Source organism: Centroberyx affinis, unplaced genomic scaffold (genome assembly GCF_046629955.1).
Source record: "Centroberyx affinis isolate AG114_WGS23_722 - 3 ecotype Tasmania unplaced genomic scaffold, CSIRO-AGI_Caff_v1 ptg001479l_1, whole genome shotgun sequence".
In the NCBI taxonomy this organism is placed as follows: domain Eukaryota; kingdom Metazoa; phylum Chordata; class Actinopteri; order Beryciformes; family Berycidae; genus Centroberyx; species Centroberyx affinis.
The window spans coordinates 14,217-33,021 of record NW_027279947.1 but is presented as its reverse complement, the minus strand read 5'-3'; the positions used below and the strand labels follow the sequence as shown (position 1 = coordinate 33,021).

At 41.9% G+C, this 18,805-nt stretch overlaps 1 protein-coding gene across 1 annotated transcript in view; it reads right to left on the bottom strand.

Moving 5' to 3' along the window:
• The window catches only part of LOC139650305 (myosin IXb), a 30,522-nt gene extending 12,197 nt beyond the window's left edge, over positions 1-18,325 (bottom strand). Inside the window, 21 exon segments of the mRNA XM_071526923.1 lie at positions 94-243; positions 438-560; positions 871-981; positions 1,103-1,183; positions 1,637-1,759; positions 2,314-2,353; positions 2,498-2,590; positions 3,300-3,375; positions 3,806-3,995; positions 4,435-4,576; positions 5,301-5,422; positions 5,642-5,776; positions 6,180-6,296; positions 6,398-6,487; positions 6,680-6,803; positions 8,727-8,827; positions 9,883-9,982; positions 10,337-10,399; positions 10,873-10,967; positions 17,232-18,060; positions 18,225-18,325. Coding sequence (XP_071383024.1) covers positions 94-243; positions 438-560; positions 871-981; positions 1,103-1,183; positions 1,637-1,759; positions 2,314-2,353; positions 2,498-2,590; positions 3,300-3,375; positions 3,806-3,995; positions 4,435-4,576; positions 5,301-5,422; positions 5,642-5,776; positions 6,180-6,296; positions 6,398-6,487; positions 6,680-6,803; positions 8,727-8,827; positions 9,883-9,982; positions 10,337-10,399; positions 10,873-10,967; positions 17,232-17,999 — 2,844 coding nt within the window. The 5' untranslated portion in view covers positions 18,000-18,060; positions 18,225-18,325.
• Between the last annotated feature and the right edge of the window lie 480 nt (positions 18,326-18,805).

Here is an 18,805-nt window from a genome sequence, read left to right as displayed (position 1 = left end):
CGGTACGAGATATGTATTACAGCATTGTAAGGGTGTTCAAAATAACAGCAATAAAACTTAGTATATGTAAGCTATGAATATCAGTAATATTACCTGTATGATAACGGCAGCATCTTTCTTTTGCAGGAAGTGCATCCTGATCAGACAGACACGGAACCAGCGCTGCAGGATGACGATGTGACGCATCACCTCCTTGTTGAGGGTGTCTTGGAGCATTTGTCTCTCCCTTTCCTTGAGGAACACCTGGGTGGATGAACAGCAGAGAGCTTTTACCTTTCACAGAGTTCAGGTGGACAGTCATCATCCGAAACACCTTACAGAACCACGGGTGACCCCGGTGTGAAGTGAACCCCAACCAATGTGTCCAATGAGACACATGTGACCACGGTGAGTCATCATGATCACAAAGAATAATTGATACGATGAACGATCAGTACCTTGGTTTTCCCTATTTGGTAGGTGGTCTGATCCAGGTCCATCCTCTCAAACAGTTTCGTTATGTCCTCTGGAGTCGCAGTTGCTCCTTTTGGAAGCAACATCCTGAACTTCTCCACAAATTCCTTTGTTATCAAAAGAAAAACATTATCAGAAGGCGCCAATTAACTTTCTGCACACCCTCATGAACGGGCATAGAGGTGAGTCGTCTGTTTCTTTTTACTGTAAATTCCTTGAATTGCTTCTTTGAGGTGAGATATTTTTACTAGCCCCTTCAGGGTGTTTTATCTCCACTCTGCACAGTCTGTTTCCCCCCCCCTCACCCTTTTTCTGTTTATTTGCACATACAAAACACATATGATAAACACTTCAAAACTTAGTACAACAGTAATGTGACATCTATTATTATAACACTCTTCTCCAGTCAGTGCCCACCTTAAATGTGTATTTAGCACTGTAGCCGGCCTTCTGTATGCGAACCATCTCCAGCATGCCTGTGTACTTGATCTGCTGCAGAACCAGTTCATCATCGAAGTGCAGCTCCTTCTGCAATAGAACATTTGTACCAGCACTGAATTACATGTTTATGTCAAGTCCAGCATAGCTACACCTTTGACGAAATTTACCAGGATAACATTACAGATTCACTGAGTAAACACAACATTACCTTTTCAGCGTTGGAGCAAATACAGCGAATGAAGAAAGGCTCGGCTTTTTCAATAGTTTCCAACAGCTTATTGAGTGATGCCTGTAAGATACATACATGTAGCTAATAATGGTTTTACACCACTGTTGGGGTTAATTCAATTCAATCAATTCACAAAATAGATTGAAAAATCAGCAAACTTTTACCATTAAAAGGCTATCATGGTTATGTGAGATACATCTTCATCCCAAAATGCTATATGTCCACTTTTGAAAAATGTTTCCACATGAAATTCTCACAATATTTAAAAAATACAAATTCACAAGCTCACAAGCACACCTAATGGTAACCAATTAATTTCATGCTTTACTTTCATGCCAGCAATCACTTGGTAAGAGGTGGGCGTCACTTTGTTCAAATGGTGGATATCTCATTTTGGAATGACACTTGAGTGAACTGAAAGTGAATCGAACCCAACCCTCATACTGGTATTCAAGTTGTACATCGTGATACAGATCTTTAAATGTGAACACAGGCAGAGCAGAGGAGACAAACCTGAAATTGAGCGCCAACACTCGGCGGCTCCTTCCTCTGGTGAGGATCGAGGAGGGATCTGGAGGTTCGGCCATGCAAGGTGAGATCCACGATGTGTTTGATGGAGCGCAAATCCATGAGATTCTGTCAGACACAACATAACAGGACAATGAGATTTCTTTTTTTTGAGAGAGAGAGAGCGAGAGAGAGCGAGAGAGAGAGAGAGAGAGAGAGAGAGAGAGAGAGAGAGAGAGAGAGAGAGAGAGAGAGAGAGAGAGAGAGAGAGAGAGTGTGAGACAGAGACTACCAGGAATGTGATCAGGAACACAAAAAATAGCAGGAAAAAGGCAGGAAAAGAGCAATATCCCATTAGAAATGAATGGGAACTGGGTGTCTAAAACACTCAGTGGTCCTGGGTGAATCTGACCCAGGACCTTTGTCACATGTCATCCCCCTCTCTCTCCCCTATCTCTACTCTACTGTTGAATAAAGGCGAAAATGAAAAAAACAACAACAGCATAAATAAATTGAATGGAAAAAACAAAATACATAAAAGAAATAAAAGACCACCCACTTCCCTTAAAGAAAACAACAAAAAAACATTTACTCTAAGACATACGGACATCCAAGAAGAAGTGCTGCTTTTGAATGAGAATGACAAGAAACATTGATCCCCAAGGCCATTACTAAGAGTTTACCTTCGGAATGAGCTGCTTCTGCCGGTTGCCTCTATTCTTTCTGTAGAAAACAGAAACATAATGAGGGTCACAGTTCTCCGTATAATAGACTTGGCAGGGGAATGGAAAAAGTGAAGCACAACGTACAAAATGAATGCATTCAGGCTAAATTACAGGAAATAGTAAAAGTAATGTAGGCACTTACTTTCTCTTCTCATAGTTGGCAAAGATGTCTTCAAACACATCAAGTGGATGCTCGTCGGAGCGATCGAAGGAGAAATCCAGTGTCAGGCTATTGCTGTGAATGTCAGAGAGTATTTGGATTACTTCATGCATGGACAGAAAATAATGTTTTTTTTTAAAAAGGGATGCTTCCCTTTGGGTTTGAATTTTTTCAAGCATATGCCAGGAGTTCATTAACAGGCAACCACAAATATTGGTCATTCTGGGGGAAAATGTAGCCTAAAAATGTTACATTATACAATATCTACACAAGGCAAAGTAGACCATGGTCATATTTTTTTGTCCATGCTACTTTTCATGTCTGTCTATCTGTGTTCATTCTGTGTTGGACTGGCACCCAGCCTTCCACCCAATGTATGCTGGGATAGGCCCCGGTTCATATGTACGTCGCTTTGGATAAAAGCGTCTGCCAAATGGGTAATTGTAAACAGGAATATGTGGGTAAAGACCATGAATGAATGAACGGCACTTTTCAATACATATTTTTTTCCCGTTTTCAAATATCTATATGACAGCTGGGAATCAAACCTGAATACTGACTATATCCAGCTGTTACCTGAGGAAACTAATGTTGGAGGGTTGCATGTTAAAAACTGAAAATACCATCCCTGTTTTATATTCTATTCTGAATCAAGAGATGGGGCAGATTCTCCCTTTGGTTCAATGAAAAATCACTTTCAACAAAAGAGAAAAAGAGGATGAGCGCTATATTCCATTATAAATGCAGAAACAATGAAGACTGGACTGAATCCCTCTGGTTTTACCTGGACAACCTGCTCAGCGCTATGCTGGGCCTCTTCATCTCTCTGAGGGACTTGCGGGAGGTTCTTCTGGCAGACACTGCGGTGACAAAACACAACCAGTCTGGCTTCGTTAATGGTCATAACATGGCTCAGAAAACAAGAAAGCAAACGTGTTTATGGGACAGAAAGAAAGAGGCAAAGAAAGACCGAATGAGTCAGTGACTACGTTTACATGGACAGCAATAACCTGATTTTAACCCGATTAAGACAATAGTCTGAATAAGAAACTGCCACGTAAACAGCATTTTCTGATTACCTTAACTCGAATAAAGTCATAGTCGGAGTAAGCATAATCACATTAAGACATGAAGAGTATTCCCATCATAAGTATTCAAATAACAGCTTAGTCGGAATATTGCCTTATTTAGAATAAGGCCAATAGTCTGATTATTGCTGTCCATGTAAACATAGTCAGTGAGAAGAGTCAGTTAAAAAAGGAGGCAGGATTAGCAGCTACGGTTGCCTACGTGACTCCGCCCGCCGGCGTCCCATCTCCTTGAAGACTGCGAGGATGCGGATGGTGGCTCGGAGGACACCCCATCTGAACACCGCTGCTGGACTGAACCCAACCAGCTGGTGCAGGAAGGCCCGCTTGCTGCTCCGTAGCAGCGATAAGATTTCAGGACGCATGTGGTCAGTGTTCTTCTCTCGAAAATCCTGCGGGACAAGGAGAATTACCCTAAATACGCTGTATGTTTTTAATTCATAGTGTTCTTATACAGGGAGGATCTGCTGTGCAACGTCACACATTAATGCCTGAGAACTTCACAGTACAACCACAGTCTTCTACTGGCTACTGAGCGTCTCTACTAGGGCAACTGGTAGAAAACTGCCTTGCTCAAAGGCACATTGATGGTTATTGTTGAGGGAGGGAACAGCATTAATCATTCACTTACTCCACCCAGACTTTCCTAAGATGGTTCAAACTAACGATCTTCCTATCACAAGCTTGCTTATCTAACTAGGCCACTGCTGATCCCCACTATGTTAGAGTGTCCAAATGTTAAAGCTGAATGCTGCACTGTACATATAGTGGATTACTTATATTTTCCTTGTTAGCAGAGGAATGTTTGCAGTGTTAAGAGGAATATTCCACCTTGATCTGATATTTGACCCTCCCAGCAAAGTGCTGGATGACGAAGACCGGCTCCATGGCTGTGGTGGCTACAAAGAACGGGTTGTCCTGATGCTGCTGCTTCAACTTGTCCAACAGGGTTTCATCTGTGGCCTGGGGGAGGCTGGGGACGTTCAGAGAGAGAGAGAGTGACACAATATCAATTTCAACATATCTGGTTAAATGTATGCAGCTTGGATTAATACGCAACAAAAGTGCATGTTGTGATGGACGGTAACCAAGGCTACTTCTGTTTCTGCATTATCCTGCCCCCTGGTGTGTGTGTGTGTGTGTGTGTGTGTGTGTGTGTGTGTGTGTGTGTGGTATGACTTCAGTCACTTTCAGGGACACACATCAGACTTAGGTTAAGGTTAGGGTAAGGGTTAGATTTAGGCAAGTAGTGGTTATGGTTAGGGTTAGGGTAAGTCTCCAGGAAATTAATGTAAATACCCCAAAAGTGACTTAAGTAAGTGTGTGTGTGTGTGTGTGTCTTATTGAGTTAGTATTTTGTGTTATCGGGTGTTCTGGAAACCCAAGCCAGACTTAGCTACATTTGAATATTATGTTGCTCAAGTCAGATTAATTCCTTATGGTCACTTGTCTGCTGAATCGGAACAAATGGCAATAACTTTTGTGGCATTTCTTTTAATTTATTCTTAAAGAAAGGAATCGTTCTTTCATTTCTTTGAGTCCTTTGTAAAATTGTTATGCCTAAGACTGACCAGACTGACGCCAAAATACACAAGGCGATGTCTTGACCTTCGTTGTGTGTCAGAATAAGCACAATAATAAGGGTTTGGCGTGAGAAATCACAGCAGGCGACGGTGGCACAACCAAACTGCACCTACTTGCTCTCCTCGTCCAGCAGGTGAAAGAGTCCAGTCTGTGGCTCGCTGATCAGCTGAATGCAGCCCGTGTTGTCAGTGGAGTCGATGTGATGCCAGGTGATTCCCTCTGCCACATACTCTTCCTGGTTTACAGAATATAAACAAGGACTTCATCAGAAACACTTTGCATGTGCAATAAATGTAAAGCGAATTGTCTGTGTGGCATTGATGCAGACACACATTAACAATAGCAACACAGTACAAAGATAACAGGACATCAGATAAAGGATCATGTGAGGTCCAAATACAGAATCAATATGCTGAGGGAAAGTTTAGCTGAGAATGCCCATAGATACACCCACCTGCTCACGCTTGAAGATGTGCTGGTTAATGTAATACTGTAGTTTCTCGTTGGCGTAGTTAATGCAAAACTGCTCAAAACTGTTTGTCTGGAGGTTCTCGAATCCAAACATATCCAGGATGCCGATGGACAAACACTAAAAATAAAACAGAAAACACAACACTTAATCACCACCATACAGAAATATGAAGTAGTGATGACAGCAGGGTTGCACAATATTGCCTTAAGTCATATATAAGTCTTTTTTTTTTTTTTTCCTCGGTTGAATAATGCAACTGTAGCATGACTTGCCACGCATGTGGGCCCAGCTGTTTCATATAATTCCTTCTTCAGCACTTGAAAAATGTCCTAAAACATTTAGAGTGGAAACATGAGATGCTAAGGATTAGGATTTGGCCCATTTTAATATAATTAAGAATTTCCTCAAATGTCCAACTTGCCATCTCAAAACACTTTACCCTGTGATTTCATTGAAAAATTGCAATATTGCAGTTTTTTTTTAATGAAAGTGCAGCCCTAAACAGCAGTGTGTGACTTACAGAGACGGACTCCTCCATGTCTCGTCTGTTGAGCAGAGTGTGGTTGATGTGCAGGATGATCCAGTCAAACAGAGCGCTGTACAAAGACTTGGCCATGGAGTCCCGCACTGTGGAGGCCTGTACACACAGCAACATCAACAGCAAGTCAAAACTCAAAAATGCAACAACCTTAGATTTCATCTGCAATACCAAAGTTAAATCTGACTGAGAACTTCTACCTCTTTTAGTGTGTACTGTAAAACTACTGCGTTGTCAGCAGTAACTTTTCTCCTCTTGGTCAAAGCTTCCACCAGTCGCTCCTTTTTGACCTAGAAAAGGAGAGAAACAGTCAAAACAATTCTTCAGTACTGGAACACATTATTTACCAAATGGTGATATAAACACACAATGTACACAAGTGACAGATAAATCTATACTTTTGACAGATCCAGGTGGTATTAGATCTTGCACTGTATAATTAGGATACTTCATAATCAGCCATAATGTGTCATGCTTTATACCTTGAGCAGGTCAGAGAGTGCGGACAAGACTTCAGCAGGTCCGACCTCCAGGACCTGACCGTCCTCTGACAGCGTGTACGTCACGTTACCCAGGTACAGGATGGCAGAGAGGAGAGAGAATATCCTGCAATACACACATACACACAAACGTTTACATTTGTAAATGTACACCTTAGAAGTCTCACCAGAATTTAATAGACATGGCTAATTTCAGTGCTGTTTTTGACTCTGAATTGATCATTTCATCACTGATACAGCTAAATGATTTTGTGTTTAGGTAATTTCAGCTTTTTACATAGCCATAAGCGTAGATTTAGGGAGAGACAGAGGGACACGCCCCCCCTCAGTATTAGAAGGATGAACTGTCACCCTCAATTAGTTCTGCCTCAATTACGGTATTTTTACTCGCTCTGTGTTTTCAGAAGCATAGTGTTTACCGAAGCGTATTTTGTGATTGGTTTTGGTCACTCCTTGCCTTTAAAGGCATTTCGAAAACAAAGTACTGTTTGCCCTTCAGATCTGCGGTAGTTTAGCAACGTCTTCCTGTATTTCACACTGACTAATAATTCCCCTCACTCTCTCTCATACCTGCATACATTTCTCATTTCTACCTTTTTGTATCTGATTTGTATGTTTTTCTCATTTGATTCTTTTGTTTCAATCTTGCTGATGAAGTGAGGGAAAACAGAGTTGCATTTAGGCTACTACTATGCTCATAGCATGTCAGTGTGAGTTGCTGCCCGGGGTTTGACCCAGAGCGCACCCCAGAAAAGATGAAGTGAAACTTGGGCCCTTGTAGCTAGCCACCATAGTATCTAGTCAGTTAACCATCCCTGTCTTGTTCCAAACACATCTGAATTGTCCACTAGTACACACATCTAGTAGCTGTATGTTCAGGTTGAGTTTTGAGTTCAGACTAGGACCAAAGGGTCTAGGGCTAAAGACTACATAGTTTACCTAAATTTGGAAACAACTCTTCCTTAGCAGACTATTCTGTTTACTTACAGCATTACTTAATTGGATCTACACCCACACCACAACAGTCGTTTTCATGTATCTCTCTTTTTCTTGCCTAGTTGTTACACATTAGCCATTATTTGCATGTAGCCAATTCTCCTGTGGACCTCCATGATGGCACCAGATGTGTTTGCTAGGAGATTTATGATGCAACTGCAAAGCCGCTATTAGAGAAATAATAAACCTGCATGCTTCTAACTGCCTGGAGTCTCTGATTATATTCCTGTTCTCCTTAGAATACAATACATTACACGGTAGATTAAGTCACATAACAGGTAAATGGCTTCAGCGTGGCTATTCACCAAGGGAAACTGAACAGGTGAGAAACTATGCTGCCAGCCTTTAAAGCGCATGCTCGGCCCTCAGGCAGTCAGGCGCTTGCTGACATGCTTGCTGCATTTTTCTCCTGCTTGACTTGACAAGCTCTGACCTGCTACTGTCACCACTGGAGAGAGGAGAAACTTTTGGATGCCGTTCAGTTTGATTTCACATTGCTTTGCTAATTTCAGAAGTGAGATTATACACACTTTTTTTTTTAAGGAAGGGGTAATGACAGAGCTAATGTAGCACTGTGCAATGTGTCTGTAAACACTGTCTAATTGAGAAACAGTGTGAAATGTTACTGGCCGATGCACAGAATATCAGGCATGGGTCAAATAGTTCTGCAATTCTTCTTTGGCTTTTTTTGGGTGAAGTTTACCACATCCACATACTTTCCTGAGATTGCCTTAACTTTCTGGCACTTACTACATTGTCCTATAAGGCAAAACCCACCCATCAAGTACTCCAACTAGGTTAAACTAATCTCTAATTATTATTTACAAATGCTACTTGACCCAAGTCTGACATACTGTACATGGCCAAGTAACATTTCACACCGTTTCTTAGACAGACAGTGTTTACTTGCATGCTGCTGCTGACTTTTCCTAAAAAGTATGAACAGGCACACCACTATTTGACTCAGGCCTGCAGCATTTCAGCTTTGTTTGTTTGTTTCAGCTTTGTTTTACATAATTAAAGCCATACGTACTGTTTCTTGGTGGGGGCCAGGAAGCCAACCATCTCCATAGCTTGATGGAGCCTCTTGTACTCATGCCTAAGTTTCTCCTCGTCTTCTAAATGGAAGTCTTCCTGTAGAATGGGTAAAAGGAGATGAGAGATGGAGAGAGAGGGGGAAATATATCTAGCATGGCTGCAGAGTCATTCACCTGAACTCTCTACAAAACATGGAAATGGATTTATTGAAACTATATTAGATTTCTTAAATTCTCAAAACAATTCTGCCTATGTGTAGGTGCAATGTCAGTGTAGTTCAAGTGTAGTTTATGTGAGTGTTGGTCTTATCAATGCATAGTCTCGCAAGGCCAGACCCAAATCAGCCATTTACCCCAAATTCAAGACTTAAAACTTTCCCAGTGGGGAGAAGAAAGTTCCAGTTGAGTTTGTTGAGTTTTAGACTCTCATGCCTCAAGTTTTGTGCTGCCATCATATTACAGAGGTGAAACCTTTTAGAAGCTGTTTACAGGAGTTAGTTCAAGGGAGAGATGTGTTAGCATGTCTGCAAAAAAAACCCAAAAAACAAAAAAAACCCTTCTTTGCTCAATTCTGATTGCTCATCTGCTTCCTTTGCTTTCTCTGCCCCTTTTATGTGAAATACAGAACTGTGCAAAAGTCTTAGGCACCCTAGATTTTTTGGTCTTAGATGTTTAATTATTTGTTTTCTGTATTAATGTGTCAGTAGACTGCTCTTTTATATGTAGAAACATTTAATTTCATTATTTTTGAAAACATCTTCGCTTTACGGATTTTTTTTTACATGTGCCTAAGACTTTTGCAGAGTACTGTAGGTCGGGATATTTAACAGGATTTCTCACTTGCGTATGAAACCCTAGAGGTGGATTAATGCATGGAGCAGGTATAGAGGGGCTCAGATCTTACATGCCAGAATTTACTGTGAATTTACTGTGGGCCAATTTCAATGAAACATCTATCACGGGAGTTTCCCAGTTGATAACACCACATGACACATCTGGTCTTACCCCCTTCTCCTTCCTCTATTATTCAAGCGAGTTTAAAATCACAAGAGATATTTACGTCATATCCTGTGTATCGGTGAAATTACTTTGCATCAGAGTTGATAAAGGAAATCTGCCTGAGCTTCTGTGCAGTGTGAGGATGGAGGGTACCTGGTTGAGGTAGAGGTAATCTTGTGGCTGTAACAGCTGAAACTCCTTCTGCTCCTCCTTGGACGCTCCCACCAGCAGATAGTAGAACACGTGGTAGTTCCTGGGGGTCAGAGGTCGCAGAGAGACAACCAGCCAATCAGGGCACACGTGAGTTTCATTTTAGCCTTTATGTTTGCTCAACATTTCACTGCATAAGGTTGAGCACATCGACCCTCCACCCACATGTTTTGAGTGCGGTTTCCTTTTACCTGGTTATAATGGAGGTCAGAGTACAAATGAGTGATATAAATGTGAAAAACATAACATGAGGATCAATATGAAAATATATAATCCCAGTTTTTGAATTAAAATGGAAATTACTAATGCTTCTATGAGGATTTGAGACACCAAATGACTGTAATGCCTCTATATCTTAAAGTGTCAAAGGTTAGCAGTTCCTTCTTCTCCTTCATACCTCTCACTCTTATCTCTGAACACCAGGCGACACTTTTCTAGCAGGTACTTCTCAATAACAGCCCTGCAAGAGAAACACAAGAAGAAGAAGAGAATGTCAACAAAATTGATACCGCTTTGGTTTGGTTTCTAACATTGTCAAATCACAAAAGAAATTTGTCAAATTGTCAAAATGTTACAGAAATAACTATGGGTAAAAGAGATGAGCAGTCAGCTGTCATATGTACAAAGTCAGCCAATGTTAATTTGATTGAGTTCACTTTGGGCTGTGGACTCAATAATGTAAACTCAGACTCAGACTCAGACTACTTTATTGTCCATTAAATTTACATAGAATGGAAATTCGTCTTTGGCACTGGCATAAAAGACAACGCACACCATACACAACAAAACATGGTTACTAGTCAATCAATCAAAATAAACCAAGGACCCCTTGCTGGAGAACTCTTGATTCTGTTTGCTGTGCTGCCAGTAGCTCTAAACTCGGCCGTCTCTACATGAGTAGGTTAGTGAGAAAAATAAAACACGGTGCCTCACCCTCTCATGACACCGCTCTCCAGATAGTTGAGCTGGATGAACTTCCCAAAGCGACTGGAGTTGTTGTTCTCTGCAGTCTTAGCGTTGCCAAAGGCCTGTTTAAAACATAGGAACATTCGTTTACAATAGAATAAATAATGCGTAGGCGAGTTCCTCACATAGTTGGCACACAGAACTAAAAACTGTAAATATTTAGCTGGGGACTTAACAGGGGACTATCAAATAAATTACTGCAAGTGGTGCAGGCCTATGGGTTTTGTCTGCCAGAGAATCCAGCAAGGGCAACGTTTGCCTAAGCAACCTTATGTAATAGCAAGAATTAAATCAACCTGCAGTCTGACTCACTAAACTAATAATTTAATACCTGCACAGGAACTCTCATGGGTTTAGAATTAGTCACAAAATCTTCACCTCATCATTCTCGTTATGAATCAGTTACAAGATAAACACAACGGACCAGGCAGAGATGCAGCGCAGGGTAAAACACCTACACTCAGTTTAAACACGCTTTGATTTGCAAAATAGAGTTCACCCACCTTTTTAGTCTAAGATAAATCTTTATGATGTAAATTCATTATATACGTCGTAGGTAGTAGGTAGTATCAAACTGATGTGAGGATACAGTCGTTTAAGGAAAAACAGCATAAAATCAATGCTTTTCTGAAAATATAATTGATTTTTGTATATATTGGTGGTTGTTTGCCTTGCCTCACCAACTGGAGGTCATAATTTACCTACCTATCATCATCATCATCATGTTAACCTCCTGCATCACTGACATCTTTCAGCCCTCCTTGCCTATCCCACAATGCAATGCATTCTCAGTGTTTCCAAATAGGCAAGAACTAAGCTGATGTTTTATGGCCCTATGAGATGAGGAATGTAATCAAACAAGGAGACTTTTATGCACATAGCTGATACAAACATGCAAAGTGGAGGATCAATCAAGCAGCCATTTGTTCCTTGGCTCCTGAATGAACACAGTGGAGTTGGACCTGACTTTACCTTTTACTGTCGCTTCCAAGTATTATTTAGTGTTTATGAATGGTTTTCTGTTCTGTTTATGCGAGTGGTAACCTGGTCGTTCTTTGTTCTGTGTATTGTATTACTTGAGGTGTTTCATTGATAAATACATTTCCCACTGCAGGATCAATAAAGAGCTACAACTACTACTACAACTACTACCCACTGAGCACTAGATGTCATTTCAACGTTGCGTCTATGCTTTAGCTCTCATATCACCCAGGATCTTTTTGGCAATGTATAGCCCAGTTTTACACTAAGCAGTAAATACATTATCACATAATTAAACAATGCATAAACAGTTGTAAAAATCCAAAATATGCACCAGTGAAGTCCATATGTACAAGATATCACTTTATTTTGTCATATATCCCAGAAGACGTAGCTTATGATATAGAGGTCTACTAAAATTTAACTTTTAACCTCATTTTAGCCTAGATATCTAGAACCATTTTGATGTCTTTTAAATGGATAATAATAAAATTGCTCAGTGCTACTACTACTACTACAGTCATTGGGCTTATGGGAAATATACCAGCTGCTGGGAAGGAAAAGTGAAACCTTATGATCGGTCCCCCAGCAGTGTTTGTTTTTATTGTGAAACGTACTGGATACAGTTACTAAGAATCACCATTGACAACAACAGACTCCACCCAGGCAATTTGATTGGGTAAGGTGAAGCCTACTGGAGGATTATGGGTGCTCAAGAGTTGCTCCTGAGGACTGACTTTGGATCAGCTTCTACTTCCCAAAGCCTAACCTTTCCCAAAGGTAAAAAAAAAAAGTCCAAACTGAGCCCGTGTCAGCATGTGGAGGCTTCGTTCTACTGTACTGAGGGTCGTGTCCCAACAGGCCGAGGCGATGCCTTACACAGACAGGCAGCCAGACCTGCATGCTGCACTCGTCCCATCGCTGCCAGGTACAGCGTCAGAGTCACTGGAATGTTCCTCCCCAGCCCACCTTTGTGAACACAGTGCGGGATTTCTCAAACATGGCTTTCATTTTCTACCACATGAATAAAATTTATGCAACGGAGTTGAACGGGGAAGAGAGAGGAGATGAAAGAACCGTGGAGAGAAAAATTGGAGCGAGACTGTTTGCACGTGGCAGGAAGAGGGAGGGAAATGAAGAGAGGGGGAAATATGAAGAGAAGTATTTTTTAAGGGGGGGCAGAGATAGAGAGAGATAGAGAGAGACCGAGAGAGAGATTTCATAGTGCCACTCAATACGTCTTTATGTGCCACAACCTGAGAGACAATGAGCAAAGGAAATAACAAAACAAAAAAACTGTTTACATATTATAGATCAGCATACTCCATTACAATTTATTTTATTTTATATATTTTACTGTATTTCCTATTATACTATACTTTCTATGATATACTCTCCTTCACATATATTGTTATTTTTACATTACAACTATTATTATTACCATTATTATTCATTATACAGTTTATTGGGCTTTTTTTAATCATCATTATTATTAATTTTATAATTACTGATTACTACCAAAGCTTTGGCAATATATACTGAACTGGAGAGAGAGAGAGAGAGAGAGAGAGAGAGAGAGAGAGAGAGAGAGAGAGAGAGAGAGAGAGAGAGAGACTATGTTGAAGAAGTAAGGAGGTGATTTATACGTTGTTCTGTAGGTTTGCCAGCTGACCTTGCTGAGCCTGTTCTGACACGTTCCTGTTTCTCTCCTCTGTCTCTGGTGTTCCCTTCAAGCCAACGCCCTTCACATTCTCCTAGTGGAGCTCAAGGCTCAGCTTCCTCATCCCCAACACCCACCCAGCACCCAACACCCAACCGTCTCACAGCAACCACCCAGTCAGAGTAAACAGCCCTTCGTAACTAAATCAAGGTGCCATCACCTGCCTATTGCACTCTTTTTCGCAGATTTTCCAGACTTTGATATCTCCGCCACAAACACCCATCTTAAATCTGAGCATGGGTCAGTGAGAGGTTTTTGCATTTTCCAGTCTCCAATTTGGTTAAAGAGATCAAAATCGTGCGTCATTCCCACACATACACTGATGTGTAGTGAGATATCATTCAAACAAAGATGCCAGGCAAGAAACAAAAGTCATGCCACTCTCATTTCAGATAAAAAAAAAAAAAGGAACACAAACATCAGGGTATGACTCATGTTGAACGCAGAGGAATTCCCATGACAGCAAAAGTAACATTGCAATGAGGCCAAATGGCAGAACCATAAAAACCTCAAACAAAAGATTAACACATCAATTACCCCATTACTACTGCAGGAATCTGGTCACTGCTTTTTGGCCCTTTCCCGCCCCATTGACATTCAGTTGCTGTGTAAACACTCTGCTATCCACATGCATAGCGTCTTCTGGCTAAACCCAAGACTAACTGCTGTGGCACGACATCTTAAACTTCAGCAAGCTCATTTCCTTTTCATCCAGTTAAAAAAAACAAAAAAACAAATCAAACTAAGACAATAAAGCCACTCCCGCCCTCCTCCAGCTATGCAACTCTCAGCCCCCTTTGATCACCAACGGGGGAAGAGCAAGAGAAAGGGCTGGTAAAAATCAGTCAATGGGTAAAATAGCTGTTGGTTATTTCAAGGAAAAACTTGTCAGACTTGTTCAGAGAGATGTTCAGAGACGCAGAAAGAATTCATACTTAGCAACAGTCTGAGGAAGGGCTGGTCCTTCGGGAAGGGGTGTGTGATCGAGTGGGCCACAGGCTTTCGTGTAAAAGGTTAGCTTCATTTTGAGTAAAAACTGAAGTACAGCCTATTCTATTACTAACTATTTCCATGTATGATAACATTAGCGGTTGGAAGAGTTTTACATGGTACAGAGATATGGTAAAGTGAAGAGCCCCAAGCAATACTGTCAACAACAACAACAACATGCACGAAACAAGTCACGCTGTTTCATCATAATACTAAATGCATTATGTATGCAGCGACTCCAACTAATAGAATACCTCGTGTCCCACTTACTGGCCCGCTCCCAGATCTTGAGCACAGAAAACAGGCATGTAGAACAAGGCTGAGTGGGTGTTTTTCAGAAAAAACACTGTAATTTTCCCAAGAACTGAGAAGACTGGTATTTCCCTCAGAATGTGCTGGCCTATTTAATGGCCAGGTAGCATTCAAACAGACTTTTTTTTTCAGCCTTCTGTAAAAAGTAAAATGTGTCGTCCCTGTTACTCATTGACACATCTAGCACAACACTGATGTGAAAGCCAAACAAACAACAAAGGCCCCCTTACTTCACGAATGAGAGTGAAACTGAAGTTATGTTATTGTGGCAAGAAACAAGAAAAAATGTGGATCCCCAGCTAATATACATTTCCCCTCTGTCCTTTTCGATTTAAGACATTATCTGATCATATATATATAGATATTTAAATAATTTATACGTCAGTAAGTCTTCAAAACTGTTGCCCACTGCTGACAAAGTAACTGAACTCTTATGCGGAAAATTCTCAGTGTCCTTGCCATGGCGCTTCATTCTGATAACGAATCATTCCTCACTGTTCATTTACTAAGACGACCTTCCCTTTGAGTTCAGTGAGAGAATTAGCCAAGCAAATAAGTAGCGTATCTACTGTACAATAGAAGCAAACAGCAATCTTATCCTCTGTTCTGGAGCTTCTCGTATTTTTCAGCCTGGACACTACAGGGTGGAGCATTTCTTGTTATTTCAATAGGGAAATGTTATGCTGTATCATGTTTGGGCATTTATTTGTGGTTACTGTTGACAAATTTGATGATTTTATCGCAGGAGGTGCAAACAGTAATGCTTTATATGCATTTCCTGTACATGGGGGTGTTTTCTGTTGTTCCCACTTCATCTGTCATGTGGTTTCCTTTTCCTGGATAACGGTAGCAAAAAATGACTAAAAAAAGAACATGAGACATGGGTGGGCACTTTGTATGCAAATGTAGTTTTGTTTTTAAATAGACATCACGCCCTAAGCTGGTTAAAATTAGACACACAAACCTAGAAAAACAAAAAAAGATATGGTAATCTACAAATTCATATTACCATGATTCTGTGAATTCAGGATGACAGATTCTTGGTTTGTCACTCTTGCAGCAACAGTAGCTGATGAGTAGGTAAGATAATAAGCCAGCAAGCTAATAATTCTCAAGCTCAAACCTGATAGAGGATTGGTTTTGTTAACTAGCCTGGGAACACAAAACACTCGAACCACTTGCTCTTTCATTAAAACAGATCAGACCAGGTGAATCCGAGTGGAGGCCATGTCCTCATATTGATGATTGACCTGTTCGATCGAATTCAGCCATGAATAAGGACATGTATGTGGAGTATATTTAAATTTGAGACAACTGAGGCATTGATTATGCAACTCGCTGTCAGGAAGGCAATCCTGATATCGTGTACAATCAGTATCTGACACTCATGACCAGCGACCAGAAAAGCAATCTACGTTTCTCACACAAACAGAGATACGATACAACCTTGAAGTTCTCATTATGTCTACGCTGCTGCCGGTATGCGATTGTTATGAGAGACGTGGGTGTCAGTGTGGTTCTCAACCCTGATCTTCGGGACAGAGTGCTGCTGGTTTTCTATCCTACCAGCTATTTTTTCAGATGATTTTCTTGGCATTTTGGCCTTTTTATAGACAGTTTTAAAGTCGATAGAGACAGGAAAAGACTGGGAGAGAGAGGGGGATGACATGCGACAAAGGTCCTGGGCCGGATTCAAACCCAGGACGATGCGTTTACATCAGTGGTTCTCAACGTGGGGTCCGGGGACCACCAGGGGTCCTTGAGGGGGTTCCAGGGGGTCCCCAGCAAACTGATGAATGGTTAAACTTAACCATTATTTCATCTACAAGAAGTTAACACAATTACAGAATGTAGAAGAATGACTGTTTTGATCATAGTTTCACTGTTATCTCTCTTCCTACAATATAGATAGTCATGGAATTCTGGACAAAATCATATCTGACAATAAAAATATTCTCAGATTTGGGTCAGAGAGACAAAATGTTATCAAATAGGGGTCCGTGGATCTAATGTGGACTGAATTAGGGATCCATGATATGAAAAAGGTTGAGAATCACTGGTTTACATGGTACGCGCCTTAGACCACTGAGTCACCAGGACGCCCTCCTTGAATGAAAACCAGCAGGGTTTCTGTGTCCCAACCAAAGTCTACACCAGGTGATTTCACTGAGTAACCAGAGAGGAGGAACTAATCAGGGAAATCACCTGCTGTAGTCTTTGGTTAGAATGAAAACCTGCATTCTCTCAGCCCTCCATGGCACATAGTTGAGTACTCCTGGTTTAGGGGTTTTAGCAGGTGACCCGCTCTGTATCGGTGACCTACCTCCAGCACCGGGCCGGCCCCCAGAATGGTCCGCTCCACCCCCATGGTGGTGTACCTCTTCTGGCTGAGGGCGGTCAGGCAGTGGATGAGATAGCTGGTGCTCTCAGTCTTCCCTGAGCCGCTCTCCCCGGATATCACAACGCACTGGTTCACCTGCTTGCTCAGCATGCCGCGGTACGCCATGTCCGCCATCGCAAATATATGAGGACTCAGCTTGCCCAGCGGCTGGTTCTCGTACATCTTGACGTACTTGGGGTTGTAGTAAACGGGCAGGAACTTATAGGGGTTGACGGCGATGAGAATGCCGCTGGCGTAGGTGTAGATTTTGTGTTTGTAGAAGCGCCGGCGTAAAGCCTCCAGAATACTCTCCTCAGTCAAAGCGGGGAGGCTGCACAGGTCGTCGTAGTCCTCTCCACCGGCTTCCACCGGGGCGCCTCCGTCTTGGCTCGCCTGCTGCTGTAGGATGAAGTGATACCCCTGGCTCTGAGGGTGCCGCTCCCGGGCCTCCGGGGGCCACAGCAGGGCCCGCTCCACGGGACGGTCCCCGGCCTCCAGCAGCCGCTCCTCCCCTCCGCTCTCCCTCAGCTCCAGCAGACCGTACGCCCGGCTCACATCCAGGCCCAGAGCGGCCACGGCCCTCTGGACGACCGCCGCCGCCGTGTCCCTGGCACCGACCCGCAGGGTGCAGCGAGGGGTCGCGTCCCGGGACGGCCTGGGGTAGATGTGTAGAACGTGGGCCTCTCCATCCTGACCATCTGTAGTGCTCATCCTGACACACAGAGGCAGGCTTCAGCATACCTCACTGGCCCAATCTCTCTACCAGCATCCACTTCAGAGAAAGACAGGGAGGGGGAGAAATGTGGAAGTGAAATAAGAAGTACGAACTGTTCCAAGTCATGCTTTTGTACATTTCAAACATACTTTCCACAGCACTTTTTTTTTTTTTTTTTTTAACATTATCTATTCACACATGCCAAACGTTCGTGTACATACTTGTCCAACAAGCAAGGAAGCTACTGGAGAGCAGTGTAAAGACAAAAACATAAGAACATACGTCTGTTTGCTTCATTACCAATCATTTACATGCAGACATATATAACCGATAATCCATATTTCCCTTTATTCCCATCAAAACTCCCCACCCTAAATATGCCCAGGTGAAAAATGTGAAACAGTAGCAAGTGTCAAACACGACTAGACGGTCAAAAATAAGCCTCACCTTTCCAGGAAGAGCACTCACTTCATTTCAGAAAATAAAAACATTGCTGACAGCAACGAGGAAGATCTCCGCACCCGGGTTTCTCCAATTATACAACTTGAGGAAAGAAGAAAAAAAAAAAAAAAAGTTCCTCCACCTGCGCTTCCAAAACGGTGAGCAAAAGAAAACTGCTTATTCCCAGTTTTAAATTATGCAAAAGTAATTTCCCAACGGTTCGGCAACGTTATTGCTTTTATAAATCACAGTTATTTAAAAGAAAAGGCCTTATTAAGATCTCCTCGTCGTCCTGGTCGGATAGTTACTTCCTAGATTTCTCCACACGCGCATTCGTCGACGAGGTGGAAATAAGTGGATG